The sequence below is a fragment of the Anomalospiza imberbis genome, chromosome 5 (assembly GCF_031753505.1).
Source record: "Anomalospiza imberbis isolate Cuckoo-Finch-1a 21T00152 chromosome 5, ASM3175350v1, whole genome shotgun sequence".
Classification (NCBI taxonomy): domain Eukaryota; kingdom Metazoa; phylum Chordata; class Aves; order Passeriformes; family Viduidae; genus Anomalospiza; species Anomalospiza imberbis.
This window is the reverse complement of record NC_089685.1, coordinates 56,026,972-56,050,129: the sequence shown is the minus strand read 5'-3', so window position 1 is coordinate 56,050,129 and position 23,158 is coordinate 56,026,972. Positions and strand designations below refer to the sequence as shown.

The following is a 23,158-nucleotide window of genomic DNA, read 5'->3' as shown; positions in this document are numbered from 1 at the left end:
TTATGAAAGCAGCAATGTCTACACCTTACCTCTTTCAGTTTGGTATCGCTGAAGGCTGGGGTCAGGAGGCTCCGCACATACTTCCATCTGTCATCACGAAGACAAAGGATGCTATCAAGCATTGGCTTGGATATCAAGTTTGGTTTCTAAGTTGAAAGAAAACATAATTCAATTTTAACACCAATACAACTACAGCTACTCAAGACTCTGGAACTTGGGAAGATTGCTCAGGAATGGCATTGCACTGCTGTCCCATGAAGAGAGGTTCAAATCAGTCCCAAACACCAAGCTAAATATGGATGAGACTGGAGAAAATTTCTCTTTTACTGCACTCATTTTCTCTTGGGCTTCAAAAGTCCTGGACCAACTCCTTTCTCAGACTGCTCTGATTGTGATGTTCCTGGTGTTCTCCGGAGATTGCCTTCACTGAACCCTGGCTTCTCCCTTATCTTTCTAAGGCAAGAGGACTTGTCAACACTCCCTCTCCATGTGACATGAGTGCCAACGCACCGCATGCCGGTGTTGGTGGGGGACACAATTTCTGGTGACAGCTGGTATGTCAGACTGTTACATGCATTTAAAAAGTCTTCAGAAAATATGTTGATTAGAAAGCAAGTCCCAGTCCTTACTCTGTTTATAAGGAACACTCTCACTAAAAGTTTGTGGCCTGTGACTCTTACAGCTGCAGCAGTTGATCAAATATAGTAGCTTAAAGCACTGCTCCATGAAGTTCTGTACCAAAATGACTACTCTGAATTTACTAAATCTTCCCTGCCCTCTAAGAAATTTGTGTCCAGAAAACACTGATATTCACCAAGGAGTAAAAGGATATGAAAGACAAAAGAGAAAGCACATCAGAATACAGCACAATTCTGCCTGGAAGAAGAATCAGAAGATGTCCAGTCCCACAGCACAAAATATTACATTTTATACTATGTCAGAAGATGTTTCCTAATTGTTCCTGAAGACCTCCAATAACAGAGATTCAATAACCTCCACACTCAAACTCTTCGAGTGCTGTACTACTTTTACCATGGTAGCACAGTGTCTCTCTCGCTGGAACTTTTGTCTTTGTGCTGTCCAGGCATAGAAGTCAGGTTATTCTCCCTGTCTTTGCAGCAGCCCATACATACAGAAGGCTATAACAACCACTGAACATACTGCAGCCATCTACCCCACATAACACCATTTCACTCAATACATACTTATCAGTTATGCTATCTAGGACTGTTTGCTCAGTGCTGGTACTGCTCCTCTGCATAGTCTTGCTGATTTACTTCTTTCTTAAGGTACAGTCCCTGTGACCCAACATGCTACTCCAGGCAAGAAAGGATTTTATTTCCCCCCTGCACCCTAGACATTCTGCAAGCTATATTCCTCTCTATTCACTGATTCCTCTCTATTCGCTGATTTACTTCTTTCTTACTTACTTCTTCTTCTTCTACTTACTTTCTTTCTTACTTACTTCTTTACTTCTTTCTTAAGGTACAGTCCCTGTGACCCAACATGCTACTCCAGGCAAGAAAGGATTTTATTTCCCCCCTGCACCCTAGACATTCTGCAAGCTATATTCCTCTCTATTCACTGATTCCTCTCTATTCGCTGATTTACTTCTTTCTTACTTACTTCTTCTTCTTCTACTTACTTTCTTTCTTACTTACTTCTTTACTTCTTTCTTAAGGTACAGTCCCTGTGACCCAACATGCTACTCCAGGCAAGAAAGGATTTTATTTCCCCCCTGCACCCTAGACATTCTGCAAGCTATATTCCTCTCTATTCACCCTGGAATATTACATACCACAGCATGGCACTGTACTCATGAACTGGTTTGTGGCTCCCTCCAAATTTCAGACTTTTTTCTGAACAATCTCCCCCTAGGAAGTTATTCCCTGGCCTTTATCCTTAAAGCTGGTTACTCCCCAGAGTCTTATGTAGAACATGTCCCTTTGAACTATGACCATTCCCTTTAAGATTATTTGTTCAACTGGATAACATCACCTCGAATTTTAGCCCTTTCTTTCATAGCTTCTTTCATCCTTACCAGCTTTCTACATAAATTGTTAGCATACTCAGTGCCATCATCTAAATCGTTAACAAAATTACAGAAAAATTCCTGCAAAGAAGTCACCCTGTGCTCCTCCTTTCCTTCCAACAGTGGACTGTTCCAAAATGCATTTCAGGCATTGTACAGCAATGTCCTCAGGAAAAACCACTCTAAGATTGGTGAGTGTGGGCAGAAGGTCTACACTTCTCTGGTTACCAGGAGGTACAGAGACATTCATTTGTGCATGGGAGATCTTCTGGATACTGCAGCAGCCGCACAGCTCCCCATGTTATCAGTAGAAACAGTATCCATTTTACTGGGAGAGACCCAGTAAAACCAATGATGCTTTGGCCACCCCAATGCCATCTGTTGATCCCTTTTGTCCTCTGACCTTTCAGTATTTCTTTCATTACTACAGTACATGAAAAATGAATTCTTACAACCTGTTACACACCTGGATACTTTAATATAATTTTGTGCCTCACTATTTCTGATTTTATTGCCACTACATGCTATTTTTTTATAATTTTTCTTGGAAATCTGACCTACTTTCCACTCTGTTAAAAAAACAACTTCTCTTCAGGAGCCATGAAGAACGGGCAATTTAGCCACACTGGTCTTCCACTGTACTTCCTTAACTTTCCTCCTTATTGGAAGAGCTTGCACTTAATATCGTTTCTTTAAGGAGCTGCCAGCTCTCCTTAACACCTTTTTCCTTTACACTTGCCAAATTCTTACTACACTGCATAAGCTTGTAAAATGCAGAAGCCTATTTCATATTACAAACAGGCTAATGGGATAGTTTTACATTCTCAGCAACACCATCCAGTGTAGTAAACTAATGTCACTGGGACAACACTACAAACCAGTTTTGAGCAAAGATGAGCAGCTTTCAAGTAGAAAAGTACATATTAAGCTGAAGGAAGAGATTGACTTAGGTACTGTCACCAGATGACTACTGTAAAACAAAATAAGGGCACTTTTAAAATGTATGTATAGACTATTCTATTTTGTACAATAATAGGGAAAACCTTGGACAGGTTGTCAGAGTTGAAACATCTTGGACTGTCTTCTCTGAATAGCCTCTTTAAATAAATAATCTGTTTTCTAACTTGTCAGTAGGTATCTTTCCTGAAGATCACAAGGGCAGCTTGAAAGACCATCACTCAGTGGAGCGCTCTGTCATTTGTTGCATATATTCAAAGGCTCAGCAGAATCAGAAGAAAGAGCCTCTAGACAGCTGGATGATGCTTCCCAGCAGAAGCATCATCCTGTCAGAAAGTCCTGTATGCTACCCTCTGCTTCACAGTTCTTCTGTGCTGCTAGGGCAGCCATTTACACTAGATCTTGACTCAGCCGGTCACTAAACGAGTATTCCTTATATCTTCAGTCTTCATTTCAAACCCTGACAACCAGATTGCAGTGCTCCTGAGTGCTCACTGAAATCAACAACAGGGAAAGTGCCTTGATCCTGTGAAATGCATTAGTCCAAGAAATCAGGTCATTGAGTGCAGCCTCCAAATTAGCAAACACTCTCAGACCTGTGTTTCAACCACCAGCCTTCATTTCTGCTTTATAAAGTGGATATATCACATCACCCCCTCAGAAATGCTAACAATACATTAACATTTCTGAGGCACTCAGAATGAAATAGCAGAAATACAATGAAAGACCAGAATAACAATTCCCACAAGGAAATAACCAATTTTGTCTTCCAAGCAAGCTTTAAATAGCATACAGGAAAAAAAAAAAAAAAAAAAAAAAAAAAAACACAGAAAAAAAACCCCAGAAAAAATTACAGGGCAACACTTGGAAAAGTATTTTGCATCCAGTCCTAAATTGAAGGCTGCCCAAACTGTGCACTCTATAAGACAAATCTTTGCAAGACAAAGCTCCACTTAGATAATAACAGATGTGATATAAATCTCACTGCATTTGTCTTGAAAGCAAATTCCCTTCCGAAAACCATTCACCCTAAAAAGTGATCCTAATTGCATAAAGACTGTATACAGCACATTCACAGAGGGACCCAGACAAAAAGCCTGTTAACTATAATATTATAACTACAACACTAACTATAGCATTGCCTTTTTAGCACTCTACTTTACGACAGTAATGCTCCCTTAACATAATTTTGGTGTGCACAGTATTATATACATATAAATTCTGTAAGGAGGGAAAACTAGCTTTGGTTATAAATTATTTTACTCTGCATCTTTAAAACTGGACAGGCAAAAATATGTTTGTGTTTATTGGAACACCATCAAGCATGACTGACAGTGTATAGCAGATTTCATTTATCAGGTTTTCCTTATTGTTTCTGCAAACACTTTCCTCCTAACTGCATAACCTGTGTTACAGGTTCATATAGCAGGAATGAAAACGGATTCAGTATGAGAATGAGCCTGAAGTATCTCAGTGAAAGATGAAGTGTCATCTCTTTCCAAATGGACAAAGTACTAGATGTATCTAAAAAATTTTGAGCTTATAAAAATCACCAAATAAATTACCATAGGAGGCAGCTGTAATATGTTCAGGGGTGGTATTTTGGTTTTTGGGCAGCAATGGAGGTTGTCTTTAAGTCAAAGGCAATCAGGATCATGCTCCATCTAGCATAATCTAAATACTGAACAACTGCTCTGTGCTTCTTTCTCCTGTGTAATCAACCATTTCCGGTATAGCAATGCTCCATGAAAACTACTGGCAGCATGGTAATCTCTTGCAGTGTACCTACAAGTGCTGCTGAGTTCCCACAATCACAGACATGCCATCAACCACAACAAGGAAAATTGAATTGATTTGCTTGCAAACAAATCCTTTAAAACATCACTGCTTTTAAAAGAGGAAACAAAATAATATTTGCGGATGAGTGGCATCTCTGCAATTAATGCAAAAATTCCCTCCCCCCATAAGATGTTCCTCAGGATGACCCCTCAGACGCAGTTATTGGCTTGTTTGTCATGAGTTCAATTTGGCTTCCTCTGTGTTACTAAATAATTCAGGCAAGTGAATCTTTGGCTCTGAGGCCAAGTGGAACAGAACACCCCCTGTCCCCAAAGTTAAATCCTTTTCCCAAAAACAATGGAGATATCCAAACTGCTTCTGGTCATGGTACATGTTCTTCTCTTGAACTGTGCCCAGACCATGCCTGGGAGACAACTAATCAATACACAACAAAACTGTGCTAAGAAGCATGTCAAATGGGTATCTGTAGGACATATTCATGCACTAATATCCTGACCCTGTATCTTGTGCCTTCTGTGATTCATACAGTATTTGTTCCTTTCCCAAGTTTGTCACTAGGAGGCTAGACTGAACCTCTGGCAGACAGCAATGACTGCCTAAAGCAGAAAGAAGGGTAACAGCACCATTATGTTCCCTTAGACACCTCTTCTCATTTCTTTGGCAGAAAAATGAGGGATAAAGTTTTCCCAGCAGAAGGCAGTTAATGCAGCCATGCACTCTTTAAATATTGTGAAGAGATGAATCTTCAAAGAAGCTAAAGGGTACCTTTAAAGACCTTTAAAACACACTCACCTCCACAGAACCAGCTGCTAATCTTCTCCATATGCTTTGACAACACAGTGAGAAACTAAACTCTATAAAAACCAATATCTCAGACAATTTGTTATTTTAAACTTAGACTTAATCATAGCCCACTCCTAACAAAACCAATCAAAAACAATTTACTTCTACAGGAGTCAAACATCAGCACTCAGTCTGCTCAGATTCAATCAAGGAAATAAGCTCTAGAGCACCCAAAATCCCAAATCCAAACAGTAACTCCAACACTAATTCTGGCATTAAGTCATCCCTAGCAAACAGCATTTGCCTTCATGTAAGCTTTCTTCTAGTCCTGCAGCTGTTGTGGGATCCAGCTTTGACTGGAATTCCATGTCCACACTCCCCTGAACTTTAGCCCCAGTCTCAACCCTACAACCCACACTAATGAGAGCCATTTGCTTCTCTCTCCTTCAGCCTTTCTTCAGTACCCATGGGGACTTCAGTATCCAGGTTCCTCCCCTTTTCCCTTTTTAGGGAATTTTTTGGGGTATATTCCCAGAGTGAGGGGTCATCTTTCTCCTAGCCTTCATGAATGCCATGCAGATATCTGTATTAGCTCTAGTGGGGGATGGCCTTTTCCCCAGGGCAAGTTCCAGAAGCGATGAGCAGGCAGCTCATTGCTGCCTGTGCTTGCAGTGCAGCAGCAGTGCCAGCAGTGCTTGCACATCACTGGGTTAACTTGTTCATCTTCTTATTTTCAAAAAGGGTTGATGTCCTTTTCTTGCTAAAAATGTCCTTGTGATTAGGCATTACCACCCTGTTTAAGAAATTGCATTTTTAACCTGAATTTAATGAAATGAAAGTTAATAAAAAATGAGATAGAAAGTTCATAGCTTGAAGAGAAGACACTATCCCCATACCTCAGACAGGAATTATAATAAAATCTCTTCTTAAGATTACTCATTCAACTCCCCTTGACTGACAGGTCATCACCACCAGTTCAGCCAGCAGGTGGAACCAGTAAACACATGAACTGTCCATATGGTATTTCATCCAGTCAGTGGCAGTGGCGTGACACTTAACAGATCAGCATAGCACTTGCTCTTAAAAGAAGCAACAGAAAAAAAAAAAATCCCTGAGATATCTCCAGGAATACATCTTACTAAGCTTGCAGTAAGTGGATCGTGAAAGTGGGAAGGCAGGAGATGCCTCCATAAATTAGCTTTAAAAATTCCCTGTTGGTAAACTGATACATTATATTCCTTCCAACTTCCTTGGTGTTTTAAGACATGCTCAGCTCTTCCTGTATTCATGACATTCAACGACATATTGTGCAGCGGCTTTTGACTGAGCCAGGAAAGCACTGCATTGCATGTTTTCAAAACCCAAAATAGAGCTCTTTTATGTCATATACCCTGTAGTTCATTGCTGTTTCCATCTGGAAGGCCCTTGCATACACAGATGTTATAGCCACATCTCTTCAAAGCATGTAAAATTTTTCTCTGCACAAATCATTATCTCATAATGGAGCAAGACCAACTCCTCACCCCAAGACCAAAGCCTTTGCAGAGGGCAAATGGCTGGCACTGCCCACTGAGGGCTGTGTACCAGTATAGGAGACCGCTGGGCCTCTCTCATCCCTCTGCTGTGACTGTGAGGGGCCTCCCATCCATGAAACACCCGAGGGAGTCGCTACACACAGGAGCTGTCTCTCCCAAAGCAGGCTTGCTCTTCCTTTGCCCTTCCAAAACTCCATTTCCAAATCCTCAGATGCCACACATCCCACACTGCTGCTCCCAAGCAGATGAAATCAATCCTTCCTTGCCCATTAAAACTATGGACACAGACACTGCTTCACAAACACATTGCTCAAAACCCTCCCAGATTGCCAGCTCTGCTAATAGTCTGTTATACTTTTGTCCCCTCTTCTTTGTTAGTCTAAAGCAAGTTTGATTTTAGTATGTATGATCCAGAAGGTGATCTTACAGCTTCAGAGAGGGGAAAAAAATAACCAAACTTACACCAAAATGCACATATTGCTTTGCAATTTCATAAAAGCATGCAGTAAAAGTTTTCAGCTTAATTTGAAATCAACATGCCTGCAGAGAAGAGGAGAAAATGTCCATGGATTATCTATTTCATTAAGCTTTTAGGTTCTCCTTGGTCATTAGGGTTCTTTAAAAGAGTGTGACAGGGTAGAATTGGTTTCAGTGATTACAGCAATTGTCTTTCATTCTACTCTATCAATCAGACTATACAAAAAGGCATCACCAAACAGGTTTTTTTGTTATCAAGTCAGGATCTTCAGCAACTAATAACTACTATTCCTAATTACTCATTGGAAAAATGGCACAGCCAACCCCAGCTTACAAGTAAATACTGGCTATTTTCCCCCTCTGTGGCAAGCAGCCTGGAAACATCTGTTCTTGTCTCTGCAAACATTCTCTTAAGTCATGGTTTTGTCAATAGAAACCAAAGCGAGTCATTGCAATGAGGTAAATATAACCATCCATAACTGCTAAAATAAACACATATGGCCTCCTGCAGTCTGACCCAAACTGATGCAAGTCACACGTTCCATTTGTTGGTGTAAGCAACACCAAAATTAAGTCCATGCATTCATGAGTTTGCATATGGTGGTCAGTTTGCACATTTGGGATCAAAGCAATCAAAGCAAAGAAAAAAGTACTTGCTCTTAATTAATTAAGAATTTTGGTATTATAAACAAATTCAGGTTGTACTAGAGAGCCCATACTCTATAGACAGTTTCTGCTGAGAAGCAGTTTTTAAACATGTTTAAATCCACTTTCCAGCTGACATAACTGAACTTTTAAATATTGGATAAAGTTATAAGACTATTAAAGACCTCTCTGTTTATACAGACTTCTCCTCAAGGAAAGGTTGAGGACCAGAAAGTTCCTTTTACAGTATGTAAAGAGTATTTGGAAAAAAGCAGTCCCCAATAACTTTTGGTACACATACATTGCCATGCTTTCAGTCTTTGGCTTATGTAGGAATGACAGGCAATGCCTATAAGAACATTGGCTAGATCTTTTATTTACACAGGACCATTGTATTCCATGCTCTGCTCATCCAGAGACATGCCTGCAGTAACCTTAAAGCTTCTGGAGAATTCCAAGAGAGATTGTAAGTACCACTCACCATCCCACTGCATGTCCCCTTGGCTGCTGACTCAAATGCCTTGGGTATGCAGCTAGATACCTCAGAAAAAGTTCACCCAAAACGAGCCAGAGTTGTCCAAGCGGCCATGACAGCAATGTAGGAAGAGTCCTACATTTCCTTAAGGTCTCACCACCTTTCTTCTCATGGACATAACAAAACATATTCCAGAAGAGAGGTCACTACAGCTGTGATCAGGGATGACTCCCTTTTTTACCACAGCAGAGAGAAAGATGTCATGGTAGTAATCTGCTTTCAAACAATCACTGACAGAACAAAACTCACAGCGGGGCAAAACCTTGTAACTCCTTCCTGTGGATAAGGATAGGAAGAAAAATAAGGAAATAAGAATAACGAAAGAAAGCATTATTACAGCAGGAGTACAGGTTAGGGGGAGGGAGGGATAGTCTGAGGCTTATTAGACTGCAGAGATTCACTAACTTCTCTTTCACGAATGCCATGGACACATAAACGAGTGCCTTGGAATGATTTCCAGCAGGTAAATACATGAAAGCCTTTCTCTTGCACTCTGGGCAATTTGTCATGGGGGTCTGCACTGGAGCAGCCTGACTCCACCACTTTGTGATTCAAAGAACCATGTTTATTACCACTACACTGTCTGCAGTGTCTGAGCTGCCAGCCTGTTTCAAAGACACATGTGAGGGCCACCTCCTCTCAAAACATCATATTCATAGATCTCCTACCTTGGACAAGGTTCAAAACTGCTAAGCTTCCATTTGGTGATTTCAGCAGCTGAAATCAGCAGCTCCAAGGGATTCAAGTCACCTCAGAACATTAGCTATGGCTGAGCAAGAGTTTTAAATCTGTACTGTCAAATTAAGCTCCTCAGATAGGGGTTAAATGCTTAGGACCTTCTGGTCACTAGCAGAGGTAAGCAAGGCAGGTGAAGGGGAGGCTTACCAATGGCTTACTTTAAAAATATCATATTTTTATTTAGAGAAAGTATATATAAGAAATGTCACTTTTTCATGTACTTCATATTTTATTGACAATTTCAGTTTGACCTCTTCAACTCTGGTGTTGCAATGCAGAAATAAAATTATATACAGACCTGTATAGCTTAAAATCTCAAAGCACCAAGAAACACTGAAAATAAACAAGTGGCTAAGTAGCTAACTATGACCTAAAGGTGAAAGACATTTCAAAGGGTTTCTATCAGTCTTCCAAGTTGCCATGTAGCACCTAAAACTTGTTGCCTAATACCCCATTTCCCACGTGACAACATGCTGGTACACAAAATATACTTCAAACTGTCATTTATCTAATTTGAAATAGAAAATTTGGGATTAATATAGCAAACTTATGATCTCCAATATGTGCAAAACAACCCAAGGAAAAAGTATTTCACCTTTTCCCCCCAATGCCAAAAAGAAGATTTCAAAACAATGTCAAACAAAGCCGATAAAAGTTTTCTTGTGAGGCCTCCTAATGGTTTAAAAAAGAAAAAAATGGGTTCAAGATGATATTTAAATCAAACTACTGGAAGAAAAGGGCTATTAAAAATTAAAAACACGAATACAGCTTTCAGCTTAGGAAGTCAGCCATGGGCAGTCAGATGTTAGGGGGACATTTTACAGGAAATACTGCTCTGCACTTGCTCTGCTCTTCTGCTCTTTTCTCTCTTTCTGCTCTTTCTCTGCTGCTAGTCAAACTCAGAACACTCCCTGGTTAAATACTTTAATTTTTATGTTACTTTTCCTTTGAAAAGTCTTTCAGAAAGAAAACTCCAGGTCAGCTGTAATGGCAGAACGACAAACTATCAACAAATCACATTTGCAGTACCAGCTCAGCTGAAGAATTTGGATTCCCTGCCTGCTACTTCACAATTCTTTCTAATTACATTAAGTGGATATCTACACATCAGGGAAAAAAAAAATTCAAATTTCATATAGTAAGATTTCCACATTTATTTGTCAAAACATTAATGTATTTTCCTGATAGCAGTAGCTGCTTTCATTCCTCATTTATTTGTCCCTCAAGAAGAGCTAGGCTATAAAACTTTCTCAGGAGTTGCACAGCACACTTTCAGCATTTTATCTTCCAAGATTTCATATTTGTGGTTATTGCCTAGTTTCAATCAAATTTAAAAAATCCTAATTTATGAAAACATGTTTTGACAGGCTTATATGAAATAACGTTTGTGCATTTGCCTCTTACAAATTAATTTGAACATATCTAGAATTAAATGTTTGTCATAAGATAATTTCAGCAATAATAAAGTCCTATTGTGCACAGATAACATTACAGGACTTATTATGAGTTTCCTAGAGCTCACAATTTCTGTAAAACAGCTTTAATTCACAAACTACCTGTAAGAAGAGTGTTGCTTACATCACTCCTACTGATTTCTCCAAGGAGAGCAGTTGAAACACTCCTCTGAGTATCAGCCAGTACCTCATCCAAATAAATTAACAGCATTAGCTACTTTTGTATTCTTAAACTTTTAGACTTGTAATATGAAGCAGTGTGGATTATGAAACATTAAGCATGTCACCATATCGTAAGAGTTCTAGGATAAGATAAAATGTTAAAAATAATAAAATGTTAAAAACAATAAAATGTTAAAAACAAGAGTTCTGGGATAAGATAAAATGTTAAAACCAACAAAAACAACAAAACCCCACAAAGTGGAGTCCACACCACAGAGCTCACAGATCCCTTTCTGGCCAAACAGGTCTCCTTCAGGTGATTTAGAGCATTTAGAGGCCCTGTTTCACCACTCTTGCTTCAGTTTTAGTGCACTGTTACCATGACATGAAGCCAGAGGGATGGATCAGAGCCCGAATTCTCCCCACTCACGGTGCCCCAAAAGCCAGCACCAGCATTTTGGGCCCAGACAGGCTGGAAGCTCAGCAAACACACACGAGGACAGAGCGAGATTTGGGATTTCGAGTCTCTTTTATCGAGTGCCCGGGGAAGGAATGTGTGCCAGCCATGAGAGCAATACACCTGCAGCCTTGCACTGAGGGTTAACCCCAACAGCCAGGCCCACATGGAATGGCAATGAGTAACCTGGCTGGAGGTTCAGCCTGCTGGGGTTTCCTGTGTGGAAAAGGAAAGAGGCTTCACTCTCTGGAAGGACCCGTGACATTGCCAGGCTGTACCCATACTCGGCACATGCATCACACTTGACTGCATGCACCCAGTGTGTTATTTTTACTTGCAAGTTATTAGAATCTGCACTTCCAAGCCTAGCTTTACTGGTGGGTGGGAGTTGTAGTTCCCAACCATCAGTGTTGGCCAGCACAGCACACACTCCCACATCACAAGAACTCGTTTTGCATCTGTACAGCTGCTTCTCTCACACTTGAGGTTTATGCTGAACATCCCCAGCATCCAGCAGCCTGAAAAATAAAAGGGATCTTGAAACTGAAAAAAATAACCTCCTGTGACATGTCTAAAATTATGCTGATTTTTTTTATTTAGAATAAATCCTAACCCTAGGACAAACCTAAGTTTTTATAACCAAAAGTGACTGTCACTGCCAATATAAGATAAATGTTACCACAAGCACAAAGGGAAAAGCTGAAAAAAGTGAAAAAATTAGAGCTGCCTCACTTGACTACAAGGAGGGTAACACAAGGGAGAGCCATCCAGCAAGCCAGGGCACTTAAAGAACTTGTAAGGTGACACAGTGATACACCAGCTAGGGAGGGTACATTCTTTTTAAAAATTCAAATCAAACATTAAACAAAAATAAAACCAGAGCTGGTTAGTGAAACTTAAATAAAGCCATGAGGTTTGCAAGAAACTGCAAATATTACAAAATCAATTTCTTTCTCTAGGCTTTCTGGAAGAAAAGAAGGAAAAAAGTTCTAGAAACTACCTTTTTATAGATGCTCTCACAACAAAATAACTTTACCTTGTAAATTGAAACTACTTTTTCTTTACACTAAAAACTGTAACAAATTATTTCAATTAACTTTTAGTTTTTATTTTGACTTTAAACTGTTCAAAATCAGATACGACATGAAAATTCTGTTTTCCACATATTTCCTATTCAAATTTCAGAAATCACTAGGGCAAAGGTTTTGGGTTTTTTTTCCTAAATTCTTACTGTTGACAATATAGGATGCCATCAATTTCGACTGCAGTCAATTACAATTATATTAGGAGAATACTAGAGAGCAAAATAAAGCATTGAGAGGTTTGAAAATCTTAGGCTTAGTGCAGTCTTTGTATCCAAAGCATATGCAGAAATGGGTCCACTTCTTTAGTTATGTTATCACATACAATTTTCCCCCCACAGGATCTCTATTTGATTTCTCAAATTTAAGATTTCTAGAAGAAATAATATCCTGCAAGGTTTTAACATTGCACATAAAAAACTTCAAAACCTTTCATGTGAAATTAATCAGTCACAAACTCAAGATTCTCCTCCTTCAGACATAAAGCGCACATGATGACTTGAAGAAATTCTTAGTCATTTGTAGAGTTCTGTCAGCAGAGAGCGATAGCAGTAAGTCAGTCTCCTTTAATAATTTTTTGTTGAGTCTGTGTTTACTCAGATTCTTTAGGGGCTTATAAACTTAAGCAGTTTGGTCAGATTTTCAAAGTGGTTTTTATATCCAGCCCTTAACACTAGAGGGAACAAAGCCAAAGCAATAGACTCTGGGTTTATTTTCCTCACAATCGATAAATAACCCTAACTTTTCCCTAGGCATCACCTCCAAAATAGCAAGACCATTTTGACTGAAAAATTCTAAATGGAAAATAATAATTGAAGCAGTTCAACTATGATAATCTACAGAAAGGAAAACATTGTAATGGGAGACATTGGGCAACTTTAATTATAGAGTTCACCATTGCTTCTGCAACAGTACAGCTACTTTGGAACTGATGAAATACCAATATAGGCCTGATGACATTTAAACTTGACTGAAGGTCAATGACTGGTTAAACTGGAATGTTTCTGAGCCACTGTTAAATTATTCAGAATTATTTTAGGAAAGCTGCATAAAAAGTGCAAGAGTGCAGTTTTAGCGTAATCTAAATGCACACACTGAGAATGGAAAAGGAAATGGGAAAACTGTCAGTTGCAATTGCCTTGAAAAGGGAAAAAAATAATATCTTGTGTACCTTCAACTTAGAATTAATCTAGCAGAAGAGAAGACTGCAAGACAGTTCTTGTTTTTACTACTTATTTCCCCAAACCCTTTACTCCAAGAGCAAGCACAAAAGAGAAAGAAGAGGAATGAAACATTATTTCAGAAAAGAATTGTAATTATTTTTGTTTCTGTTGCTTAACACAAGTGAGAAGAGGTTGGCAGGAGTAGATAATTAATAATCAACAGGCCTTACTTTTGCTGCAGGACAGCTGTTTCCTGATCTCACTATATATGTTGCTGAATATGTGTCTGTGAGGCTAAATGGAGTCTCCTTGAGCCACCGCCGAGCCTTCAGAAACAGATGAATGAACATGGAAGTGTGCAGTGGCCAGGTGTGCTTAAAGTAAGGAGCGCTCACTACACTGGAGAGCTGTGAGACAAGTGTGACATTCACATTCTCTGGACAAAGATACAATTCTGTCTCTCAGGAGAAGCACAGAAAGAAGAGAAAACAATCTTTATCCCTGCTCCTTTGTTTTTCCCGTGTGGAATGTGGTATGGAGATTGTTTACCTGAAGTGATTGCTGGATTGGATTCTGGTGAAGGTTGTTTGGGTTCAATGACCAATCAGATCCAGCTGTGTCTTGGAATCTCAGCAGAGTGTCATGAGTTTGTTAGGTAACTAAGAAGTAAGTATGTAGAATAGTATAATATCTCTTAAAATAGTATATGAATATAATATAGTATAGTTTTAATAAAGCAGATCCTTCAGCCTTCTGATCTGGAGCAGACATCATAATTTCTTCCTGCATCCAGGGTTCACCATGTTTTTACTATAGACATGCAGTGTAAAAACTTGAATTTTACACCCCTCATCCTCTTCCCTTTCCTTTCTAAGTGTGGTGAATTAAATGCTGACAATGCATCAGCAGCAGTGGCAAGTGTCCTGTGACTTTCCTTGGTTGTGGTCACAAGCTGTGTACTCATAGCGCAGCACATCCACGGCACTCCCACAACACACAGCAGCACCTTCCCAAGGCTCAGATCAGCCAATTATTTGCTATCAATTATTCACAACAAATGGTGCCAAGATACATGGTTACTATATAAAGGGGAATTCTCACTAGAAAGTAAAACAATACCTGCCGACTCATTCTTCACCTGTGATCCCCCAGATTTGTAGCTGTTACATGCAGTCAACATTGAGGAGTGCACAGTCTGTGAACATCCTTTCCTGTGGGGGTTTCAGAATGAAACTTACATAGTGCAGGTCACAAGCAAAGAAAACAGAGTGGCAGAAATTTTCACTTAGCACAGATCTACCAGAGTTAATTGCTAGGTAGAAGAGAACTTTCCAGGCTGTGGTCAGAGGACCACTGCAAAGCAGCTGCATCAATATAAGATGCTACAACCCCATCAGCTGTTCACCACTCCCCCTCTATTGGAGATAACCACCATTGAAATGGAGCTGGTGGACAGCCCTTGTGAGCACTCGTCTGCTTCAGTGCTAAGTCAGCCTGCATGGTTTTGAAAAAGTCCACACTGACACAAACTAAGATGAATTAGCTTCTGAGTGGAACCAGAGAAGGAATGCTCATGTGATCCATGTTGTAGGCCTTGCTGTGGAAACAGTAAGTCCAGTTAAGACATCTTAACAAAGGTTACTAGCATTGTGCTAGGTAAGAATATTATCATTATATCAAAAAAGAAAAAATAAAAAAGGACCTTTCATAATTTTAAGTTCAAATATAAACATAAAGGCAGGCAAATGGATTAAGATATTTGAACAAATGTCTAAGGAGAGAACTATTCCCACTATTTTGAAGATATAATGCTACTTTTAAAATACTTTAAATGAAGAACAAAATCTTGCAAGGATTGGCATAATAATTGCCCACGTGTATCACATTAACTCTCACTGACGAGGAATGGACTTGTGCATACACAAGAGCCCTCAGACAGAACTATCACAGTCGAAACACAAAGTTTATCCACGGAAAAATAAAACAATAACCCAAACCAAAAACCCCCACCTGCTGGCATAAGAATTAATAGAAAGGATTCAAAATGGGATGGGGTGGGGTGGGAACAGATTTGTGGCCAATGAAGTGAATGGGAGAAATGATGCTCAGATGCATTCTCTGGCACTGAAAGTCACCACAGCACTGGGTGCTGGAGGCTGGGCAGATATGCCAGAAGGAAGATTACTGTCACTGTCTGTCCTGCTATTCTGTTTTGAATTCTGCTGCTGGCCACTTTTGAAAGAGGACACTCAACCAGGCTAAACAGATCTTAGGCATGATACATGAAAACCATTCAAATATTACATATAGCCATATCACATCTACTTCAGTGCTGAATTACCAGACTCCCAGGTACATGCATGTAAATCACTTCCCTGTGCTGTGAAACATCACTTCTATAGACTTCAGAGGGTTCCTGTATCATCAGATGCTTCAAAAGGACTTTTTGTACATGAGCAGACCAGTTAACTCCAAATGTGGTTAAAGACATGAAAACAAAGCAAAGTACTGGGTCTGAACTCTGACTGCTCAAGCATGTAAAAAGGCCAACTCAGATGCTGTGAGCTGAGCCTATGTCAGTTCTGGAACAAGTGACAAACTAATTACTCTTCTAAACAAAAGCAGACTGAGAAAGGCAAGAATCAAAGGACATGACACCCTACAATATGTCAACAATAAGGAAAATGAAGAAAATTGTAAACAAAACAACCAATCTACTACTGTCAAGTAACAGTTTCAGAAGTCAGAAATGAGGGACTGTTAAAAACCTGTGATATTAAACGGAATAAGTTTCCCAAAAAATATTCTCACAGCAAATGTCCAAAGAAGTATGATAAGTTGAAATTCCCTTTAAAAAAAACCAACAAATCAACAGAAATCAAAGGTCAGGACCAGCAAAGACCAGCAAAAACTGCATTTGCACTCCACCTATTCTTAACACAGTCAGCTAAGGGCAGGATTAGATAAAGAAGCAATAATGTATTTAAACAAGAAAAAATATTAATCACACTTAATATTTCACATATTTTATCCAACAGTAAAACATGTTATTTAAACAAGGAACAGAGCCCTAGGAGTAGATAGTCCTTTCCTGCCTGTGTTGTTTCCCTTCTATGTTATTATTCAGTATTTAAAAAAAAAGTCCTGCAAACCCAGTAAATAAATAGCCAATGTAGGTTTGATGAAAGATTGGCTCAGAAGACTGCTTTTGGCCTGAATAGAAAGATATGCTTTCATCCTGTTTTGACTATACTCATACATTTACCTAACATAATTGGATGTAGTTAATATTGCAGGAGCCTTCAAGCAGCGCACATTTCCCTCATTAGTGGGTTTAAAGCCTTAATGATATCTCCTGTGCTGCAGAAAAGCCCAATGTAGGCTTCAAAAGTGATTGGCAAGTTTCAACAGGAGAAAAAAATGGGGGAAGGGAAGGCAAAACCTTATAATACTCTGATCTTGTCTTCTTCAGTTGTTTAGAAAAGGAAATCTTACAGAACAATTGAATAAAGAAGAAAATAGAGGTGAGAATAAACAAGCCAAAACAGATCATTTCAAAAGCTGACCTCACAGTAACTCAAATATGTGAAAGGAACAGGGAGTGGGTAAAAGAGGGAGTGGGTAAAAAGAGGGACCCTTCAAATACCTGCAACACAGAAAGACACTCACATACTTGGTCCTACATTAACTCCTCATGTCACAAACAATGCATATGCACTTCATATTGTCAAATCAGCATCTTCATGCACCTGCAGCAAAATCACCTTTTCATCGTTTCATTATGCAGTATTTCCCACCCTTTCAAATCTCAATAGTTTGGCAGGGAAGCCAAACATTTAGGAAACAGAATGTCACAGTATACCATTAACTAAGCACATGCAAAGGGTTTGGGGTTTTGTTGTTTGTTTGTTTTGTTGGGTTTTTTATTGACTAATTTTGACCATTTTCCAGGAACAGAAATTTCACAGGCTGATTTAGCTTCAAAAGAAGCATAATTATGTACAGCTGTATTCAGTATTTCTTGACTGCCTTGAACAAGCAGTGAAAGGGAGATTTGCACACATTATCAGCCACTATCATTAGTGCTGTAAAGTATGTAATCCATCTGGTGTTGTGGTGTCTACCTAGGAGCAGGTATTGAACCACTGATGGCTGCAGTGTAACAGCAGAAAGGGAGAGAGTTAAAAAGTAACAAAGCAACACAGCAACCCAAGTCATTTCTTGATGCTGGATTGTCCTTGCGTTTGCATTCTTCCATGGTTTTGTAAAGCATTTTTATGTGTACAGGCATGGAGAGTGGAGAATTAAAAATGTAAATTTCATCATGTGCTTTTGCTGTCTTCACAGGGGAAGAGGTAGCAGAATACCATGGTGATGGCTGCACTGCAGCCCATTAATAAACCAGAGAAAGTCTCAGGAATGGATTCAAATACTTAGAACCATGCTGAAAAAGAACTGATTTCATAATAACTCCTGTGAAAAATAACATGACTGTGCATCTCAGCTCAGCTGTGGTCTCAACGTGCTGACTCATCATTTCTCCATGGGGGGGCAAGGAAAGAGGAAACTTGTTTTTAAGACTTCTAGCTTCCTTACAGTCAACTGCATTGCTTTTATATTGCCAAGGTTAATGGCCCATAGCATTTGAAAACAGACAACCCATGCCTGGAAAAAAGAAGTGGCAAGTTTTCATTTTGTATTTAATCTGTGTGTAACTGATCCGTTTTCACCATCACTGCCAGCCCTTCACACAGGAGGAATCAGTTTTATTTGCAATCTTACCTGGAAATGTGAAAAATATTAGTGTTTGTTTACTCAATTAGAGATTCATAACTCTTAAGAAAACAAATTCATGTGACCTACCTAGACAACAATATGTTAGCCAGTAAAAATATCAGCCTCGCTGGAAGTGTGGCTTTCTCCAAACCCAGCTGCAGTCTGGCACCCACTGCTGAGGAATAGTCTGAGAGCTTCCTCCAGCCACAACAACGCAGGAAACCTTCCTCAAACAGCAAACTGCCTAAGTCATCACTCAATGGAAATACATTGTCAATTAGAGGGTATCTTCAAGTCAGTCAACAAGATCATCCTCAAATTAATTGGACTTGACTACAGTCAGTGTTTAAAGATTGATTTAAGCTGTAAAGCTGTTCTGTGGCACTCCAGCCTACTGTTATTTACATCTTCCTAAACTTTCACAAGTCTTTATTGAATACTCAAATGTTTGAGAATTGACTGTGTTCACCCTCTTTTCTATGAGAGGCAAAGAGAAAACAAAATCTCCCATTTAAGGGAAAATCCCAATTCCAGACAGAATAAACATTCTTGTGTAAATACACAGTAATGGCCCACTGAATTAAATGAGAAGTAAGAATGTGCATAGATGTAAGCAAATGCTGACATCTCTTTATGAATTGTGGAGTTGTGGTTTAGGAGTGGTACTCCCCAGTTCTTTGCCCCCACTGAGATTCCCCGAACCACGCTGCCACCCTCCTGCTCCCCTGCTTTCCCCTCTCACTGCAGCGGGATGGAGAGGGGAACTGGAGGCAGGAAAGGTAAAAATTATGGGTTGAGAGAGAGTAATTTACTGGAAACAGCAGTGAGATAAGAAAATGAACAATAACAGCAACGATACCAGTGAGAGGGTACAAGAAAAGAAAGAATTCACATGGAAACATCCTGAAAATAAACAATACTGGATGGCTCCTTTCACCACTTTTATTTGACCAGAAGGAACCCCTTCTCCCCAGAAGAGAGTCCCTTTCCCCCACCCCTGGCAATGGTGTGGCATAGAATAACCTCAGGGTCCTGGCCATGCACCCTGCCAGCTACTCAAAAAACTTAACCCTGTCCTGGCCAGAACCAGGACCAGAGGTCAGCAGAAGCAGGTACCAAGTGTTCCAAAGGTAAAGACAAATGAGCTCTCCCACTTCACAGGACACAGGTTTCACTTGGTTTCCTGTTCTAAATTGGAATCACAAAAATTACAAACTTGAGATGATGATCCTCAAATACACTCAATTAAATCTGATAATACTAACTTTTCTACCTTAGGTTTTTTTAATACTTCAAAGTAGATACTTACTTAAAAGGGGAAAAAATAGCTTTTAATTAAAATTTTTAAATCTACATTTCTGAAGCTTCTTTTAAGAACAAACAAAAAACCCTCCCACCACAATCATCTGAATTAACAGATAAAGCAAATCCCAACCCCTTGCCATCAGTCCTGAAGCACTCACATTCACTAATGATACTCTTCAGCTGGAAATTCCCAATATACTCTTTTACATTTATTAAGGTGACAAAGCACTTCCTAAATGCTTTGCCCTTGTGAGCAGAGGAATTCTTTAGCAAGGCTAAAAACTGAGCTCAGAGCTCCTAAATCCTGACCTAGAGCCCTAATCAGAAAACCAGACCTCTTCTCAACTGGGATTCAGAGGATCAGATGGCTCACAGAACATGGTCTACTAATACATCAGTCCTTTCTTTAAGAGTAACTGAAGCCAAAGTCTGATTAATTTTACAGTCAATAGCAGTGATCATTTGACAACATTAGTTTTGTGCTATTAGCTTCAGCATATGGGGGATAAGGGACAATTTGTTGTGCATGCATAAAAAGACTTACACAGTGTGAAAGAAATGACCCTCTCAATATTTATTATTTTAATTTTCAAGTGTCTACTGCAAGCATATGCACTGCTACTTTAAAACATTTAAACAAAACTGAATTTAATTGCTCAGAAAAATTAACCTGTAAGCTCTCAAAGCAAAAAGGGGAAAGAAAAAAAAAAGGAAATCCAGAATTAAAAGCAATTTTATGAGGTATAGAAGGCAGTAAAATAGTTACATATACATTGACCAAGCTAGAAATGTATTCTAGTATATCTAGAAGACAGCCGTGGAGACACACTTGGGAAAGAAAGCAGATGTTAGGGTTGTTTATCCTCAGTGCTCCTGAACCATGAGGTCAAAACAAGGATAAGAGCCCTTGCTCAGCTTCCTGGCACTGGAAAACCATTCAGGCATCTGAGCTCACGTGGCTGTACAACAGCACCCACAAATATGTAGTCAAACAAATCAATATTAAATAGAAAAGTACCATACAGCCAAATTCATTCCCTGCTAACATGATTCCCTTTCTATACTAATGCTTCTATACTGATGCTGTACCAGACAAGATTTCAAACCAGCTATGATCTAGAAGCTGTATAAAACTGGTAGGCAAAAAAAGTAAATCTTAATAAATTCACTGCTTGGACACCTTTTCACTTATCCTCCCAAGGCACAGAATGATTTTTGGAAGCACAGAATATTCTCAGCTCAGTGAGACCAAGGCTTACTGCACATGTGGCAGGATTGATGCTTGGATTTGTCCTACAAAGCCAGGGAGGGAGGGAAGAACATCACAGCTCTGTATCACAAACAACTGGATGTTCAAGACACAGCCTGCCATCAGGCATGATGGCTTTACTGCATCAGGAACTGAAATGCCACCATGCCATGCACAAAGAGGCATACTTTGTGATGTTTCCATAATAAAATACGGCACAATTGATGTCTACAGAGCTCTAGAGAATGGAATAGAGACTCAGCCTCTCCACAAATCACAAGGAGGTCCCAAATCAATATACGTGCATCTGTATGCATCCATAAATACACACAGATACGTATTCAAGCTCACATGCAGACGTAGCAACTAATCATGGGACATGTTGGCTCCAGAGGTGTTATGCCAGTCACCTCCCATGTCCTATATTAACCAAACAAAAAACAAGATGAAACAGGATGAAGGAGTGGGAAAATACAAAAAAAAAAAAAAAAAAAAAATCTAAACAGAATGAAGCAGTGAAAAAAATTTCAAGCACAATCCTTCTCTCTGCAGCCACAAAACCCAGCATGTATTCAAAACTAAATATCACAATCAAAGTAATCAAACTATTCACACACATCATCACTTGTGTACTAAACCATCCCACTGAATGGTCATTTTAAAGTGTGGAAAAATGAAGACTTTATTTTATATATATATATATATATACACACACACACACACATATGCCATGTTTTCTCATTTGTTTGGATAATATTCCAAGTACTGACTTGGCTGCTGTCACACTGTGTCAATGACTGGTGCTCCCAACCCTGTGCCCATGCAAAGGTAAGCTTCCAGAGAAGTTAATTCATCTGTTTACAAACTGAGTTCATTGAACTTTACAACAATAATTTCTAAGTAAACAAAGAAATTCACATGAAAGGATGACGATGGCATTGACACAACCAGAAATAATCCTAGGAAGTTTAACTTGAAGAAAAGAAACATTTCTAAACCAAACAACGAAAGGGTACAGGGTCAAGGCAGCATGCATATGTGTCTTTTGGCAACACTGTAGAACTTTTCATCCCTTAACTGTTTTTACATTACATGCCTCCAAATGAGTATGTTGGTGGGTTCATTTTTCAAAATAAAACTGTATTTGTGAGAGAGACGGGAGAAACAGCCCAATCCATAAGCTGGATAAGACTCCGGGTTTGGATACTCAACGGAATTACCACTGTTTACTGAAAGTCAGCACATAGTGGGGCTGATGCCTGTTCTCTAAAAGTCAAGGCAGAAGGCTGCAAAAAAGATCTTGCACAGGACATGCAAGTGATGCTTTACTTGCAAAAGGTGAACACAGATGTGCACCAGCCAGTTCCTGAGCAGGGCTGTTTGAAGCCAGTTGTAACATCCCAGTCCTGCTCTGGAGACACTTAATCATTATCAGTCAGTTTAGAGTCATCTGAAGTTAATATGTTGATTTCTGCTGACTGAGGTCCTGACCCAAAATTCACAGAATTACAGGATGTCTGAGTTTAGAAGGGACCTCTGGAGGGCATCTTGTATCAAATTTAGATAGATCTTTTGATACAGTAATACACAGTTTTCTTTCCAAGAGACCAGAAAGAACAGCCAGTTCAGGGATATGTCAGGCATCCTGGACCACAAGTGAACAAAATGCAGAAAATAGGTTCCTTCCTACTTGGTGGTTGCATTTTATTTGTTTAATGCTCTAGGTAAGCCTGAAGCTTTATAGGTTTACTAAAATATGGGTGATGATGATGAAACAGCTTAGTATAACAGACAAATTATACATGTGAAAAGAATAATCAGATCTTATGTGGATCAACTCAAAGATGAAGAGAAAAAATAGACAAGCAAAAAGAAAAGAAGCTCAAGCAACTCAATTTTCCTTCAAAAGGGATACAAGGATTTTGTATCACATTCTATTCCTAGTACTTTTTTATTCTTATTTTTACCACCTCATTGGTGTTTGCTGTTAATCCATTATTATTTGTAC

General features: G+C 39.3%; 1 protein-coding gene across 13 annotated transcripts in view; it reads right to left on the bottom strand.

Annotated features, from left to right (window-relative positions):
- TBXAS1 (thromboxane A synthase 1) overlaps nt 1–23,158 on the bottom strand; it is a 234,713-nt gene that overhangs the window by 106,031 nt on the left and 105,524 nt on the right. For all 13 annotated transcript variants that reach the window (XM_068190960.1, XM_068190947.1, XM_068190954.1 and 10 more), the window contains one exon: nt 30–146. In XM_068190960.1, the coding sequence (XP_068047061.1) occupies nt 30–146 (117 nt within the window). The remainder of the gene's footprint in view (nt 1–29; nt 147–23,158) is intronic.